The 16,469-nt window shown below is 40.2% G+C and overlaps 1 protein-coding gene across 3 annotated transcripts in view; it reads right to left on the bottom strand.

Moving 5' to 3' along the window:
- Nucleotides 1-688: 688 nt before the first annotated feature.
- Nucleotides 689-16,469, bottom strand: part of Irsp53 (Insulin receptor substrate 53 kDa) — a 187,826-nt gene continuing 172,045 nt past the window's right edge. For all 3 annotated transcript variants that reach the window (XM_077401912.1, XM_077401913.1, XM_077401915.1), the window contains 7 exons: nucleotides 15,363-15,603; nucleotides 13,855-14,040; nucleotides 13,203-13,305; nucleotides 8,096-8,351; nucleotides 7,543-7,718; nucleotides 3,294-5,645; nucleotides 689-3,178 (listed from right to left, as the gene is read on the bottom strand). In XM_077401912.1, coding sequence (XP_077258038.1) covers nucleotides 3,007-3,178; nucleotides 3,294-5,645; nucleotides 7,543-7,718; nucleotides 8,096-8,351; nucleotides 13,203-13,305; nucleotides 13,855-14,040; nucleotides 15,363-15,603 — 3,486 coding nt within the window. In that variant the 3' untranslated portion in view covers nucleotides 689-3,006. The remainder of the gene's footprint in view (nucleotides 3,179-3,293; nucleotides 5,646-7,542; nucleotides 7,719-8,095; nucleotides 8,352-13,202; nucleotides 13,306-13,854; nucleotides 14,041-15,362; nucleotides 15,604-16,469) is intronic.

The following is a 16,469-nucleotide window of genomic DNA, read 5'->3' as shown; positions in this document are numbered from 1 at the left end:
CGCATAATGGCGCCTATACACATATATACAACTTTCAGACGCTTTAAGCAGTCTGAAAAGGCGTCGGGGGGGGGGGGAGAAAAAAGAAAGAGAGCAATGAGAAAACGCACCGCCCGGTCTAAACCGACCCGATCCTCGCCTTCCTCCGGGAACTCATGAAAGCGTTCGTTGATCGCCACCATTAAAAACGCTCCGCGATTAATTTAAATATATGCGCCACCATTATGAGCGGAGACCTCTGTAATGGATGGTGGATATTCAAATGCGGACCTCTCCGCTGAAAAGTCGTCAAGGACTAATCTTCTGACGGGAATCGCGGGATTTCCTCCTAAAATATTCCTACGAAGAATTATGGGGGTAACTTAATTCTGGGATTACGTGCCGGAGTCTTGCCGATAGAATAGAAGTTACCAGAGTGACGTGGAAAATATCAAATAACTTAAAATCGTTTTGGTGTTGTGTCTGCAGCACTTGATTTTATCTACGAAATCAAATAAAAGTCCGAAAAGTAATGATTACACGAAATTATAGTCACATTAATAATTTATCACATATATACACAGGGTAAGTTATTTTAATCGACGCAGGCAAATACCTCGAAAAATATAAAAGATACGGAAAAATGTTTCAGATAAAGTTGTATATATAGGTATAAAGAGAGGAAAAAGGGAACGAGAAAAAACAAACGTACGTTAAAAAACTGATGTATATATATATAATAACAATAATATATATAATATATATAACGTATATGCGTATGATACATGATTCTTATTACAACAGCTTTATTTTAGTCTAGCCTAACCCAAACCGCCGAAATCAAATTCGAGCGCGCAATCGCTTATATATATATATATATATATATATATATATATATATATATATATAACGTGTATAATTTTAATATATTATTCATAATATATTATTCATAATATATTAACATCTGTCGCTTTTTTGCGTTTTCTTCGAATTCTTAACTACTTTAAATTACAAAAAGTGGTTACCTTAAAACCCATCTCCATTCCAAACTGGACGTCTTTTTTTTCGTTTCGCACTTAAAAATTACACACTAGAATATATTATTTTAATATACTCTAAATCTATATGTAGTTTAAAATGCATATTGAAAAACGTTTAAAAACGCGGGTTCAAAAATGACGCGTTGCACACAAAAAATTCAAATATATCAAATTCTCGAACATTAACCCTTTCAGTACCAAATATTAAGTGTATATTAAGTAGAATATTAAATATTATACATTGATAGAGCAGTAAATGTAGAAGTTTCAACGATTTCTCTTCACTCATTTCTAAAACTCGTTGTACGAGTTATCGGAAGAGCTCTACTTGCTGCTATATATTAAAAGACTTGAGAATAAGAATAAAGCAAGTCCGTAATTCATGTAAAGATCTATTTCAAGTTTGATTTTATGTGGAACTATATGAACAACGGACTCGATCCACTTTTACTGCGTGAGTTTTTCATTCGACACTATAGAATCGTGTTAACATGTAGTTAACAGTGGAAAAACTCGTTTCGTAATTAGCTGTCTCCTTTATTTTACCGAGAACCGCACTTGCGGTGCTGATTTTTTATTTAAGTATAAAACTAACATTGTTATAGTGCTAATCCTTCGTTTGGCGATGTAGAACCGTGCCAACACTTTATTTAACGTCGGAAACCTGCAAGCTGCCTCCATATGTCGTTCCACGTCCACATGCGGTGGTTCCTAAATGGGTATTATACTCGAGAGAAATTGTAAAAAAAAGTGCAGATGCAATATACCATATATGGCATACGGATACGGAAAGGGTTAGCGCCGTATTTTCACTTTGAGAGGGATTCATGGACAGATATAATCGCGTGGCAGTCGATTCTCGTCTCGCGTGGAGAGCTGCGCGACGAAGGAACTTGTTCAACGAGAGAGACACACCCGTTTCCGCATTATGGGATCGCTACTGGATCGCAAGAGACACACGATCTAGGAAAAAAGCTTGTCTCATGAGAGCGCTGGTGCCGAGCGGTCGTTAGTCTTCGTCTTTCGCAGCTTCACAGTCGCAAATATGTTAGTCCTGAAAGGCGTTAATTACAGTTAATCAGGGCTTGGAATGCGCATTCGTAATTGTTGGACGATCACGAATACGATCACGAACTAGATTTTTCGACGAGCGTCTAAGAAATTTTGTAATGAGTAACTTTCTTCCTCTAGAGTGTACGCATTGAAGACTTTTTATTATCCCGTTTATTTTGGAATATTATTTGATGTCTTTTATAGAACAAGCAAATTCAATTAAAATCGATTAATCTGATAACAACCAGGTCATCTGAAATTCGTAAGTCCACAAATATTTATAAATAAATTATATCTGAGAAATGTCGATCAAAATTGATCCGGCCGCCGTCTTTCAGTTTGTTCTTCGACGGTTATACAAATAATATTTAATCAAAAGCTTTCTTGAATTCTGAATATATATCCAGAAAATACGTGCAACATTAAATCAATACAATTAAAGCGACTGATAAAACTAAAAAGTGGCAAAAGTTTGAAACAGTTGCGAATAATCTAGCAAATAACTTGTACTATGCCAGCGATAACCGAAGGAAGCTAACGCGTGCAGCAGTGATGAACAACAACACGAGCCACGATGGCGATGTATCATCCAGCAAAGTCGCTCGCTCTGTTTCGAAGAGAAAAGTCGCTTAGAAGTCGTCGCAAAAGTGTATCGAACGCCTTCTTCGACGATGCTGCAAGCTCCTACAACATCAACAGCCAATCATTGAAGACAATAACACAAAGCACTAGGAAGAGATTAGCCAATGTAAACGTCACAATAGGATGTTGAATCGATCATTCGAGAGTTTGCTCATGGCCAGGTAGCAAGATAACTGGCAGAACTTGGGAGAATTGAGGTGAAACTAATAACGTAAATGGTAACAATTGTTTGTTTGCTGATTCAAGTTTGATTCGAGTTAGCTCTCGCTCGCATTTTATGGGTACATCTAAACTAATGAAAAATTAAAAGAAAATTGCATGCAGTGGGAGCCTCCTTTTCCTCCTCTTCCTCGTCTTTCTCGTCGTTTTTCACATGGCAATATGAGGCTGATTGGTTTTTCTTCTTGATTATATCCAATCTTTCTTTTTTTGTCTTTGCTGCATTGCGTTCAATGTCTTCATCTCTTAAAAGATACATCAATTCCTCGTCATCTTTTTAAGCTCAATATATATATATATATATATATATATATATATATTCATCTTCAGCATTTTCTTCATAACTGTCGTTTCACTTACTGCTGCTTCTGCTTCTTCTTTTTCTTATTGACGGATGCGTCCATGCCCCAGAGATCGTACCAGGGCCCGCAGTTATTTCTATCTCGGTCGGACTCTCTTCTCAGCTTGGTCCTTGGTAGCAACGTCTTTTCCAGTATGCTCTGGTCCTTCACGACGATACAACTGTATGTAGACTCCTCATCGGAGGCCTCAGTCTCGCTGAAATTCAACGTCGCGTCTTCCTCGTCGTAGTTTCTCCTACCGCGCATCATTCCTTGCCGCTTGTTCTCGTTGTTCTCCTTCAGCTCAGCTACAATCATGTTCCGCTTCGCCTCAAGACTACGCCTTCGTTCCTTCTCGATAATTGCCTTTCGCGATACGTTTCCGACAAAATACGTACGCTCCTCTTGCTGCTGCTGCTGCATCCTATATTCTGATCTTTCCGTGATCTTGGACCGTTCCGCCGGTGTTGGGAAGTCCTCGAAGTAATCCGTTTTGTCAGGCACATGGCTTCTCTCGGCCGGCTTAGGTTCCTCGTGCCGGTTCTCGTTCGTGATGGTGCCCTCGCTGTTACCCAGGCTTGAATTCGGGCTACCGCCCTCGGAGTTTCTCTGCCGCTCTTCGTTCTCCGCCGTCTTGTCCTCCTTCCGGATCATCTTCGGGATGTCCACGAGCGAGCGATGTTGCCAGAGCGCCATACCCTCCAACACCTCTGAGTCGCGGCGGAATTTCCAAAAAGACTTGGTCCGTTTCACGAGTTTCGGGCTCTTCGACTCATCGTAGGCTCTTTCGGTTTGCGAGAGATGGCCCATAGCGGTCGCCTGTCGCGGCGATACAGGTTTCCGCTCAACTTTCAGCGTATTATTATTGGTGTCGCCGTTACTTCGTTCATTGATCCTCGGTACGGCGTTTCGCTTCTGAAGACCCGGACCGTATAGGCCCGAGTGGTAACCGTGTCTTTCGATCGCCTTTGTCCTCTCCAACTTTGTCTCGAAATTTGATTCGTAACCGCGATCTCTCTCGAGCGAGCCTACTCCGTATCGGCCGGTCTCTCCGTAAATCGCCTCCTCCTTATCGGAGTATCTACGCTCTCGATAAGGTCCCATCGAGGGCCGTTCCGGAGCCTCTTGCGACGGAGGCCGTGGTCGCTCGAATCGTCGACTGGACAGTCGCTCGACCGTCTTGTTGCGGTTCTTGTCAAACGTTTGTTCGTAACCCATTACTTCCTTCCGCTGTTCCATATATGCGCGCTCCTGCTCGTTTCTGGAGCGAGCGTGGGCTCGCTCGTACGATTGCGTGTTCTCGCGGGGCCGCTGGAAACCCTGTTTGTCTTCTCTCGGGAGATCGAAGACTTGCTTATCCTCCTTCGAGCGTTCAAAGCCTTGTTTGTCCTCTCTTGTGTGCTCCAAGTTTTGCTTCTCCTCCCTCGAGCGCTCAAAGCTCTGCTTGTCCTCTCTCGTGCGCTCGAAGTTCGGCTTGTCCTCGCGGGAACCCCGCTCGAATGAGTGCTTATCGTCCCGCACGCGCTTGTCATCTCGTAAGCGCACCTTGTCGTCGCGACGAGCCTGCTCCAAGTTTTTCTGGCCGCCGTCTCGACCGCGCTCCAGACTTTTGTATTCCATAGAGGGTCTCTCGCGACGATCGCGCGAAAGAGCCGTCTTGCGCGTTTCTCTCTCGAGACTCTTGTACTCTGTCGCGGTGGATCTCTCGCGGCGCTCGAGGAACTTGGGCGGGCTATGCTCGCGCGCATACTTCTGCGCGGTCTGCTCGAGCTTCTGCGCTATATGTTCGACCTTGCGGCCCGGCTCCGGTATGGTGATGGTGCTCTCGTCGTCGGAGTCTGACGACGAGCTCGTGGACTTGGCGTATTTCTCCGCTTCAAAAGTGCCTCTTCGCTCCTGTTGAGCTTCTTGATTATCTGTGTAGAACTTGTTGTTGCTATGGTACTCACCGCCAAAGTTCTCCTCGTCCTCGAGCTCGTCTTCCTCAGTTTCCGCTTGCGTCCGCTTGTCGACGCGTCGCTGATCACCACGACGAGTAGCGGCGAGGATACTTCGCTCGTCCATTATCTTGGTGCGCTGATTCGGGCTGGGACGTTCATTCAGTGCTTGCGCAGCTTTCTTGTTCTTCCTTTTCTTCATATCGCCGTTCTCCAACGCAAAATCGCCATTCTCCATTTCGAAGTACTTCTTCGAGTCTTCGTTTACCTGGTTGGCCTTAGACTCCGCCCAGAGATCCATCGCTGTGCGATACAGCTGCCAAGACTTCTCATCGCGTGGGATCGTTTTCCAGGAGTCATTCTCCCACTCCTTCGACTGCTTCTCGTCCTTCGGCGAAGGACGATCTCCTCCGCTTCGCGGCTTCCGGCGCCGTCTGCGTGCGCGGCGCGGTCAATAAAAAAGAGAAAAAGAAATGCGGAAGAAAAGGATTAGAAAGGGGGAGGCTGTTGGAGACGCGGAGGACCACCACCACGGCGGTTTATTTCCAGCGACCACGATAGCGCATGCGGTATCTACAAGAAGGAGAGACAATTTCGAAGAAACAGATATTACTAATTTTCCGAGTGGAAGATGAGCGGCTGGAGAAAAGTTCAGTCCAGAAAAAATAAAAATAATTTGTTTATAGTTGCTTTCGTTGTAAACAAGTTATTAAAGGTAGATATTAAAGTAAATTGAATCGCAGGATAATTAAAATTTTTTTCTTTTTAAATGAAAAATGAGCAAAGTATAGCGAAGTCGTAGATGATGGAAAATATGACATAGGAAGATGGATTATTTGGTATCCATGCAACATTGAAACAAATAAAGATTATACAATAAATATATAACAACAGTCATAATAAAGTCAAACGTATACGAAAAGCTCATTTATTTAAATAGCGAAAAAGAAAGAAGTAAAAAAGGCGATTATATGTATATGTATGCATATTGACGATATTTAAATTCAACTTGAGAAATGTCAAAAGATCTATTATATATCGGTCATATTCTATAACCAACATTAATGTCAATCTGTTATCGTAAATTTTACAAAACTTCTAATAACAGATCTTTTAAAGATAATCACATTGACAGCCGCACAAGCCGAGTAAATATCTAAACACATTTTGATTGTAAATAATGTCATATCGCACAATCAGTCATGCGCGCAGCAATCAGCAAGCAAGGAAAGTAAATTCTATTCAAGACCGGTATTGAAGAATTGTGACAATTCGATTTCGCTTTATTCGAAATTAATCACAGTTTTTTCAATGCCGGAGATGTGTGTGAATGTAAAACGCGCGTGTGGCTACAGCATCCGCCACCGTCGAATTTTTATTCCTCACAATAGCGTCGCAAACCAATCCAATTGAGTGCCGAAGGTGGAGACGGTGAAAGCGGGGTGAAAATCGCACTAATTACAGGGAGGCAGTAGATAGCGCAACAACGGATCTACAATGATACAAAGCTTCAATCACGCTGAATAGGACAAAGCGGGAGTTGCGCTTATCGGCTAGTTATCAGGACGCGATGTTCGGAGAGTGAAGGTATCAAAGGGCCTAAAGTACCAAGTAATAAGTGATTTGTCTGGTATCGGACGTCTGTGGATGAATAATGGCAGTTTACGCGTAACTGATGTAAACCAAGGGTCGAAACCGGCTCAATTATGCTGAGGTCAGTATCCGATGTTACACGGACTTGCTAGGAGATCAATTACTGTGTGTATGTTGTCAAAAGTAAACGAAGAGATCATTTTCGCGTCCATGTTCCACTAAGATGTGAATTCAGCGAAATTTTTTCGGTTTGATCATGTAGACTGTGTCAGCTACGTAAACTCTCAGCTAAAACGATTCGAGCCACAAGTTACGAGAGGAAAAGACTGTCTTCATTGAATATATAGATTACTTAAATTTACGATTTATTTGCCCGCAATCTCCATATTACCGTAGGTGATACCACGATCGATTTATTGGTCCAACATTGTTTTCAACACATAATTAATAGAATTGCGTCTTTTCTCTCATGCGCGTGCGTAATATAAGCTCGTTTTCTCTTTACATAAATTCCGTAGCTTGCAGTTTATGGCTGCGGTCCACTTGACGCTACAAATGCTTTGAAGCATTCCTCTTCTCTTTTCTTTCAATGAAGAAAGAAGAAGAAGAAGGAGGACGCTCCAAAGAATTTGTAGCGTCAAGTGGACCGCAGCTTATATGACGTACATGGGGAAGTCTAACTAATGTTACGCGAAGAGCAGGGATGACTTTGCAGCTTGGGGTAGATTTTGGACTTACCTCAACGCCTCGTCGTCGCTGTAATCGACATCGGGCTGTACCGGGGGCTCGTTGGAGAAGCCGCTGTCGTTGCTGCTGTGAAGGGACGTCATCGCCGGAGGTGGTACCGGGGGCATGGGTGGCTGCACCCTTCGCCCTCCGGCCAGCACCGCGGGCAACGTGCCTGATGGACGGATCTGAAAGGCAGACGAAACGATTCCCTTTGCGTCTCACCCACTCCGCATCCTAATCAATCTTGGGGCTGCGACGTGTACACGTGAGCGCGTTTCTACAGTAAAGTTTACCTCAAGTCCAGTCCAGGTAAACCCTGGACTGACGCTCTGAAAAAACAATATCGACAAAAGATGTCGGGACGGCTAAAAGGAACTGCCGAAATGTTATTAATCTTTCACGATGTATTTCTACATGCGACAATAGCATTGAAGCATTGGGAAAGATTTTATGTGACAGACGCGAACAACGTTGCGATTCGATAGCAGATTGATACACGAATTGCATAAAAAACCGACCAATAATCGAAAACGTTCGCCAATACGTCGATTTATTGTCTCACCGATTTCGATTGACGCGCGGTCGGAGTCGCTAAGATGCTTGCAGTATTGGTCGGCGTTCCGGCATTGCTGCTGCTGTTGTTATTGTTGTTAGCATTAGTGCTATTATTGGTAGAGCTGCTACCGGCGCCGATGGTCCCACCAGATGGTTCATCGATACTGGCCGGCGTGACCGGCGGTCGAGAGGGCGGCGGCTTGCACGGAGGTATGGCTTGTGGCTCCGGAGTCCTACCGTTGCTCGCTCCGTGACTCGGCGATCTTTGCATAATTAAATAGCGCAATGTATGTACCGTGGAAATTAATCCGAAAATTTTCAAAAATCGGTCGAATAAGTGATAAGCTTAAATTAGCGGTAAAAAACGCAATACCTCAAAGTTATCTGCCTCATTCTGATTCAAAAAACTAAATTATTTTAGTAAATTTTTCAAAGATAATATTTAGTGATGGAATTAAATATCTTACAAGTAGATTTGAATCTATATGGGTAGTTTCGATGCTATGATTAGTTTAAAGAATAAAAGCAATACTTTCAAGTAGACCCAAACCTGGACGCAAAATGGCTTTGAATCCTACATGTATTTCGAAAAACAACAATTGGATTTGATTTCTCGGATTTTTAAGTACATATTAAACTTCTCTCATCTTTGATAATATTATAGAGTAACTCTGGTATTTACGCCGCGCGAGGTTTTACGCAGCAAATGTCAGAAAAAATAGAAGGAATGAAAATACTTGGTCGCAATTATTCTGTTATGTGCTTTTATACCATCTTAGTATTGTGTTGTAATTTCAGTTCTTTACTGTTAATATTAACGAAACTGTCGTGAGTTGAATCGATTTTTCACCGTAGTATAATAAGAAGCGCAATCTTGTGTTACGACCTTCGTAAAATAATTACTGTAACGAATGTAAAAGGTTTAATGGTTATTTCATGATAAGTGTAGAGGGATAATAAATGATGGAATATAGCAAAATACAAGTGCATATTATAGCTCTTGTATTTTTTGTTTAACTTAATATCTTGTATATCGCTCCTGTTTAGGTCGTTTAGGATATACGGCAAGTTAGCATGCGGGATTTATGCCATAATACAGATACTTTGTAAAACTCGAAATCTCCTATGTGTTCTTTTTCCTTCTTTTTTTGGATTATATAACAATAATAATCTTTAATGCATCTCTATCGCTCTTCTATTTTCTTTTTAAAATTTTTCAGTTTTATAATTTGTTTATTATTCTTACATCTTAATAAACTTCTTACACACATTTTATAACTTATTACATTATATCATTATGACATTTTATTGCCTTATTTATAAACACTAGACACTACAGACGCGCGCCTCGCGCGCGCTATTTAGCTTTAACATTATGCTATTACTATTATACTATTAACCCTTGATACACACAACTGTCAAAATATACAATGACAGCTGCAAATGAAGTAAGCGCAGCAAGAGAACCAATCGGCATCGCGGAAAAGTGACAACAATACCTACTTAGAAGAGGAGTCACTATAATCAATTACCTATCTCCGATCCGCTGATATTTCGCGTGGCACTTCGATCCTTGCGTGACGCGACCGGAATTCAGAATTAAACGATTTTATATTTATAATAATGATGAGAGATTACATTAATAATAATATTAACCTCGCGACACGACGCGGGACGAGTAATCTCGCGACACGACGCGAGCTGTCACATCACGACACACACGACGCACTACTCGCACGAAACTCGCCACACTCCGCGATGACAGTCCCTCACGGGATGAAGCAAGCTACGGCGCGGCAATCAATCGAGATAACCAATCGGCATCGCGGAAAAGAGGCAACAATAATTTCGATACAAACGCAATAAAAGAGGATTATTTGTAATTTTTTATAAGGCGTATATTTCACCCATGAATGTCATACAACCCACTCCTCTGGGATATATGGCAAAAATGCAAGAGTTTCTAAAAGTTTATTTTATTAAGGTATTCCTTTCATGACACCAAAGAATTAACTGATTTTTTGGTACAAGAAAGTTAAAATGCATATCTTTACGCCAGAAAAAAAATTAAACCACATTACCGAACATATAAAGAAGAATTATGACTTTGGAAATTCGATATTTATATGTGACGTTATCGAAAAAGTCTATTTTCCACATTTCAATGTAATAATTTGTTTATCAAATATCTTAAGATATTAAATATTAACTGCGCTACACACATATTCGATCGCTAAACTCTATACTTTCGATAGTGCCAATAAAAATACAAAGTCACCAAATATTTAAACAAAATATTTATGTTAAAAGTTGACTTGAAATGTGGTTTATTAGGTTGTGATTTTCGTTAAAGCAGGGCACACACACACGTGTGTATGTTCTGCTTTATAGAAGTTGTGATTTTCGTTAAAGCAGGGCACACACACGGTGTGTATGTCCTGCTTTATAGAAGTTGTGATTTTCTACAATATATAAATATGTGCTTTTCATATACCAACTTCTATAAAGCAGGACATACACACGTGTGTGTGCCCTGCTTTAACAAAAATCATTAAACAGTTAAATACTTTTAAAGAGCGATACTAATCTACATAGGTTAGTTGACGCGCTTTAAACACTTAAATACTTTTAAAGCATCACTAATCTATACGCCGAAAGAATATCATTTCGAATTATGTTACACTTCTGACTCACCAACCAAACAGTTGTCACGTGATCTGCTGCATGCGCGTGCGGCCACTGAGCATGCGCATATGGCTGCAGAGCATGTTCGTAGTCGCTACATCACGTCGGTATGACAGGATTTCTAACCTAAGAATCGTCAACTTTAACGCTAAATATCTCGCGTCGCGGGGCAGACCGCCGCATTTTTCTGCCAGATTCTTTCGTTTCGTGCCAAAATGCGTCGAATCAGCCTATTTTTATTCATTTTTGAGGTGCAGTAGCTATTCTATATAATTACCGCGCAACGTTACCATATTGTTCTGACCACGGTTTTACATACAGATCTGGAGACTACCGCTAATTCTAGTGGTGGGGGCATGGTCGCTTATCGAAGATGCATTTAGTTTCTAGCATAGCCACTACTCGTCGCTGTCATCGAAGTCCGCAGATGAACGTAACCCGAAAACTCGTATAGCTGAAGCAAGCAGCGGGCGCTAACAGCGAAACGTCTCGCGGGAGGGAGACGTTCAAATGTCATGTGGGTTCCTCGGGGTGGTACAAACGTATCGTAGGCTAATTATTATCGGCCACTGGGCTTTTTTGAGATATAATTAATTAATAAAGATTAAATATATCTATATATATATTTTTAACAATGTTCAAACAATTTTTTCATCGATTTGATATAACAATGTTTTAATTAATTGTTATTGATTATTCGATAAATAACTTTAGAATAGCAAAGAGCGATTTTCTCCAAATTTTTAGGGAATCACGTTCTTGTATAATAACAAAATAATTTAACAAACATTTGCGACAAGACGCGGTTTTCCTTAATTGTTATTAATTTTTTATTAACAATTTATTCTGTAGCGGTTTTTAAATTATTTGATAAGAATATCGCTCTTTGTTAAAGACTGCTAAAGAATAAATTGTTAATAAAAAATTAATAACAAATTAAGAGAAACCGCGTCTTGTCGCAAATACTTGCTAAATCGTTTCCGTGATTCCCTAAAAATTTGGAGAGAATCACTCTTTACTATATTCTACAGTTATTTATCAAATAATCAATAACAATTAAAACATACTTTTATATCAAATCAATAAAAAAACAGTTTAAATACTGTTTAAAAAAAAATATATATAGACATATTTAATTTTTATTAATTAATTATACCTCAAAAAAGCTTAGTGGCCGATAATAATTAGCTCCTACGATACGATCGTACCCCCCGAGGAACCCACATGCCAGTGGACCCTGTCCGCGAAAATTGAAGGATTGATTTATATTTTCTTTCGTATGTACTTGATTTTAAAAACTGAAAAAAATACCTGCAAAAATTTTAAAAATAAAATAAAAGAAGATAAAATTAAAGATTTTATTCGTTATACTTACCTTGAATTGACAACCTGGAATACCCACAAAAATAAAAAAAAGGATAAAAATAAACATAAAATTTATTTTTATTTGTTCTTAATTTTCAGAATAAAAACTCGTATTTATTTCATATACATATTTTATTAATTTGTAGTCTTTAATTATTTAAAGCATTATTATTTATCACATTATTATTGTGAAAGGATTAAAAAAAACTTAAGGGCACGGAGATTCGAACCCATAATGTCGAGACTACGAAGTTGACACAAAACCACTCCGCCAAATTTCATATGACAAATATCCCCCCCGGCGTCCGGCGTCCCTCGCCACCGCGCGAACATCGATCGCAACGACTCTAGTGGCTATTAGATGACTTAAACACCAACTTCACTAATCGACCTACCCCCACCATTGAAGTTTCCAGACCTGTAAGACCGTGGTTCTGACAGTAAAATTTACCGAAAAATGAAAAATTTCTAAATACACATAATATTTTCACTTTTTCTTATAATTAAACATAACAATCAATTATAACTTGATTTTATATAAGTTTAATGCAATATACAAGAGTTTGCTGAGGCCATGCTTAAGCGCCTACAAAATACGCTCTTCCGTGAAAGGAATACCCCTTAAATACAAAGAATGAATATTTTATATTTCTATTTTTTTATAGTAGTAGACAATATAAAGTTTTTATTGGTATAATTCATTTGCCTTGAACATTATAGTAAATAGTACTCAATAAATTAAGTTTCCCTTAGCTGCGACGTATATACCAGCAGAGTTACTCTACACGTAGTGACAAAAAAGAAACAAATCGTGTAATAACTATTGACAAAATAATAATTGATATTTAACAGAAATAATAGAGTAATCAATAATGAAAAAGACAACTGATATAATAATAGGTGCGCGGTTTAAGGTCCACGTGAGAATGTTTACCAATTTATTATCTCAAATGCACGCGGGATTTCAACGCAAAATGTTTGGAGTTGGAAGGGTTAATATAACGAGCGACCATAAGTGCGAAATTTCGGCATTACCCTACTCGAGATCGGGAAGGTTTACTTACCCCAAAGTGTCGTCGATTATAATTTCGGTGTACGCCAAAGGAAACCACCCCGTGCTTTGAGTGCGCAGATTTTCACCGAATTGCCATCCCTTCTGACGGTCTCCTGAAAAAAAGAACGAGAAATATGCAAATTCTTGAAACTCGCTTGCGCTCCCGGCCTCATTAACATTTTCGCAATGGAGATTCTTTTTAATTGTAAACATTTAAAAAACCGGAGAAAGAAAGCAATTTAAATTTATCTTTATCTCATCGTTGCCTCTAAATATCTCCGGTGCGCGCAAAATACCGTTGACATGTGAGCTCAAAATTACAGTTAATTACAATTCTAGTAATTATTCTACGATAAATATTAATAATTGGGTAACTAAATATTAATTAAAATAGATAATCTCATTTTGATATCATCAATGTTGCGATTAATATAAATTTTAATTAATTGGCATTTTCTCCTCAAAAAGTATTTTTAAAAAATTAAGATATATATATATATATATATATATATATATATATATATATATGCCGTTCCTGGTGCGATCGTTGACCGATGTACCCCGCACTCTGTTTAATTCATTACGCGATAGCTGCGATCGTAAGTGCTAGAACTTTAGGACACCGTGTATCGTATCTACGAACGTTGCGAGATCAGACTTACCCATCAGCGCGATGAGATCACCCTCCAGAAAGCTCAACTGATTCTCCCCCGAGCTAAGATAGGCAAAGAGAGCTCTGGCGAGGAGGGCGTCTCCCCAACCTCCGGCGCCGACTCCGGTGCCACTCGCGCTGTTACGGGACATCGGGGGCGCCATGGATCGAGGTCGGGGTGGGGTCTCCGGAACCTCTGGAAACCAGAAGCGCTGTAACTGACTGACCGAGCCCGAGTGAACTAGGGCAATTAGGTCAGCGTACGATAGCAACGGTCGGGGTGAATGTCAGAAGGAGAATGGGCATCACCCCCGGAGGGACATCGAGGATAGGAGGAAGGAACGGGATTCGTGAGAATTGTTCAGAAATATCAGCGGTGCATTATTATTAATGCGCGGCCATTCGTACGTCGACGTGGCAAATTATTTCGCGCGAATTTACGCGAGTTCTAAACGTGAAGCAACGACGTTGATTTCCAACGTTGAATTGTCCCGGGAGGCGCGGTAAGATTAATTAATGGTTTAATTCATCGTCGCGATAAACGCGACAAGAATATTTATGCTCGTTGCGCTTATTTATATCGTATTTATAATTATCCGGTTTTTCATTTCCCTGATCTACGTGCAAGCGTGACGTGATATTGTCGGGAGAAGAAACTTAAAGAACTGATAAATATTCAATGTAAAAGCGGCGCACATAATGACGAACGTGATGGATCGACACGACACGCGACACCGCGAGGATGAAATACAGTCTCGGGTCGCGTTGCACAAACGAAAGCACATATTCCGTTTTTATTGCGCGCGGGACTTGATTCCGGAACGCGCCGGAGAGCCTCGGGTTTCGACACGAGTCGCCTGTAATCTGATCGGGGCTGAAATTTATACGATCGGCACGATAGGTCTCGCGAAAAGCGAGTGGAAACGTCAGCGCAAATGGCTCCATTTCGCCGATTTTTCTCGATTGTCTCTGACCAGTTGACAGCCCGTTGCCATTGTTGTTGTTGTACGGTACCATATGCGATGCGATGTACAATGAACGAGCGATCCGTAGATAAATCATCTTAATTCATATAAGTTCTAAATTTACGTTATATGTATACATATGAATACGTTCATATGTATTTTAATTAAAATAAAGTTATTCAATGTAATCTAAAATTAAGTTTGATTTATATTTAATAATATATCATATTCCGTTAATTATGTTGATTAAGTCAACTATCTAAAAGGATATTTGCATTATAATAATATGCAATATATAACAGTTTAATAGTTCCACGTGCAATTACTGAATTATTTGGCCGGGTATATGCGGTTTAGTTTAGTCCAATTCAGTTTAGTTCGGCGTAGTTGCAAATTAGTTTAGTCGAGAGTTCGATTAATTTTATCCTGTGAATGTAAGGATGGTTGATTCGGTGGGGAGCGGCAAATTTTCGGGGATGGGCGCATATGGCGTAGCGCGAAAAATCGATATCATTGTCGCAGAATAAAAAAAGGAAACGGCAGAACCACGTACCGGGGCCGAGAGATAATGTCGAGGCGTGCAGGTTGGCCTCCGACCTCGCTCGGGAAAGAGCGGCGGGGAGATGGAGCGCCGGACCGAGGTGGCCGCCGGACGACGGCGGGTTTCCGGGTAGCGAGCCCAGTCGCAGCTCCAGACAGGAGCTGTCCATACTCCGTGTCTTCCGCAATTGCGAGCTCATCGTCGTCAGCTCGGAGCCGCCGTTTTCCTCGTCCTCCGGCCAGAACGACGTTTGCTACAAAAATGTAGATTGCCGTAGAACTGCATTTCCGTGACACGCCTCGGCGATATATCTTGACGATATTTTTCATTTGTGTGTGTATATATGAGATCTCAAAAATTTCGGGTACTTACAACTCGACCGTTCGCGTAAAAATATATACGGCGGTCTCGCGTTACGCGTGTACTTGGCGCGAAATACTACCGTGTTTCTTGATTGTACGCTCTAATTTGTTAATTTTAGATCGACGCTACGAATATAGCATAAACAGAGGTTCTTTTTCCACACAGAGAACAAAAAATTTTTAATATATATATATATTTTTTTCATTTTTCGTCGAATAATTATTCTTTTTGAAACAATCAATTATCACATATTATTATTCTTAAAATTCAAGGTCTCTATAGTTTCTAGAATATTGGTTAAAAAATCTTTTACCTCTTAATTCTTAAATGCGAATTTTTTTTAGAAAGAAGATGCTTTTCTAAAATTTCTTCATAAAATTTTTACCGAGATACATAATATTCGCAATTTATAAGGTCCTTTGCAGAATCCATACGAAAGGTAGTAAGATCCCAAGTAGCAATATGATGTTTAAAGACGTCTTAGGGTCACTTCGACCAAGCTCCGATTAATTTAATCGTTAATTAGTCCATTGGAAATGATCAATCGCATTTGTCAATCTGCTTAATGAGCAAATACGATTGGTCATTTCCAATGGACTAATCAACGATTAAGTTAATCGGAGTTTGGTCAAAGTAGCCCTTAATGACGTTAGAGGACGTCATTAAGACGGAATTAATACGTCATTTGACGTCACTCTGCTACCTAGGATTGTTGTAATCTTTGCTAAATGTGTGTTGGATGATGCGATTAAATAA

This window comes from Temnothorax americanus, unplaced genomic scaffold (assembly GCF_048541705.1).
Source record: "Temnothorax americanus isolate GAGA-0224 unplaced genomic scaffold, ASM4854170v1 Scaffold15, whole genome shotgun sequence".
Lineage (NCBI taxonomy): Eukaryota > Metazoa > Arthropoda > Insecta > Hymenoptera > Formicidae > Temnothorax > Temnothorax americanus.
Note: the sequence above shows the minus strand (reverse complement) of the source record. Positions and strands in the feature narration are given on the sequence as shown.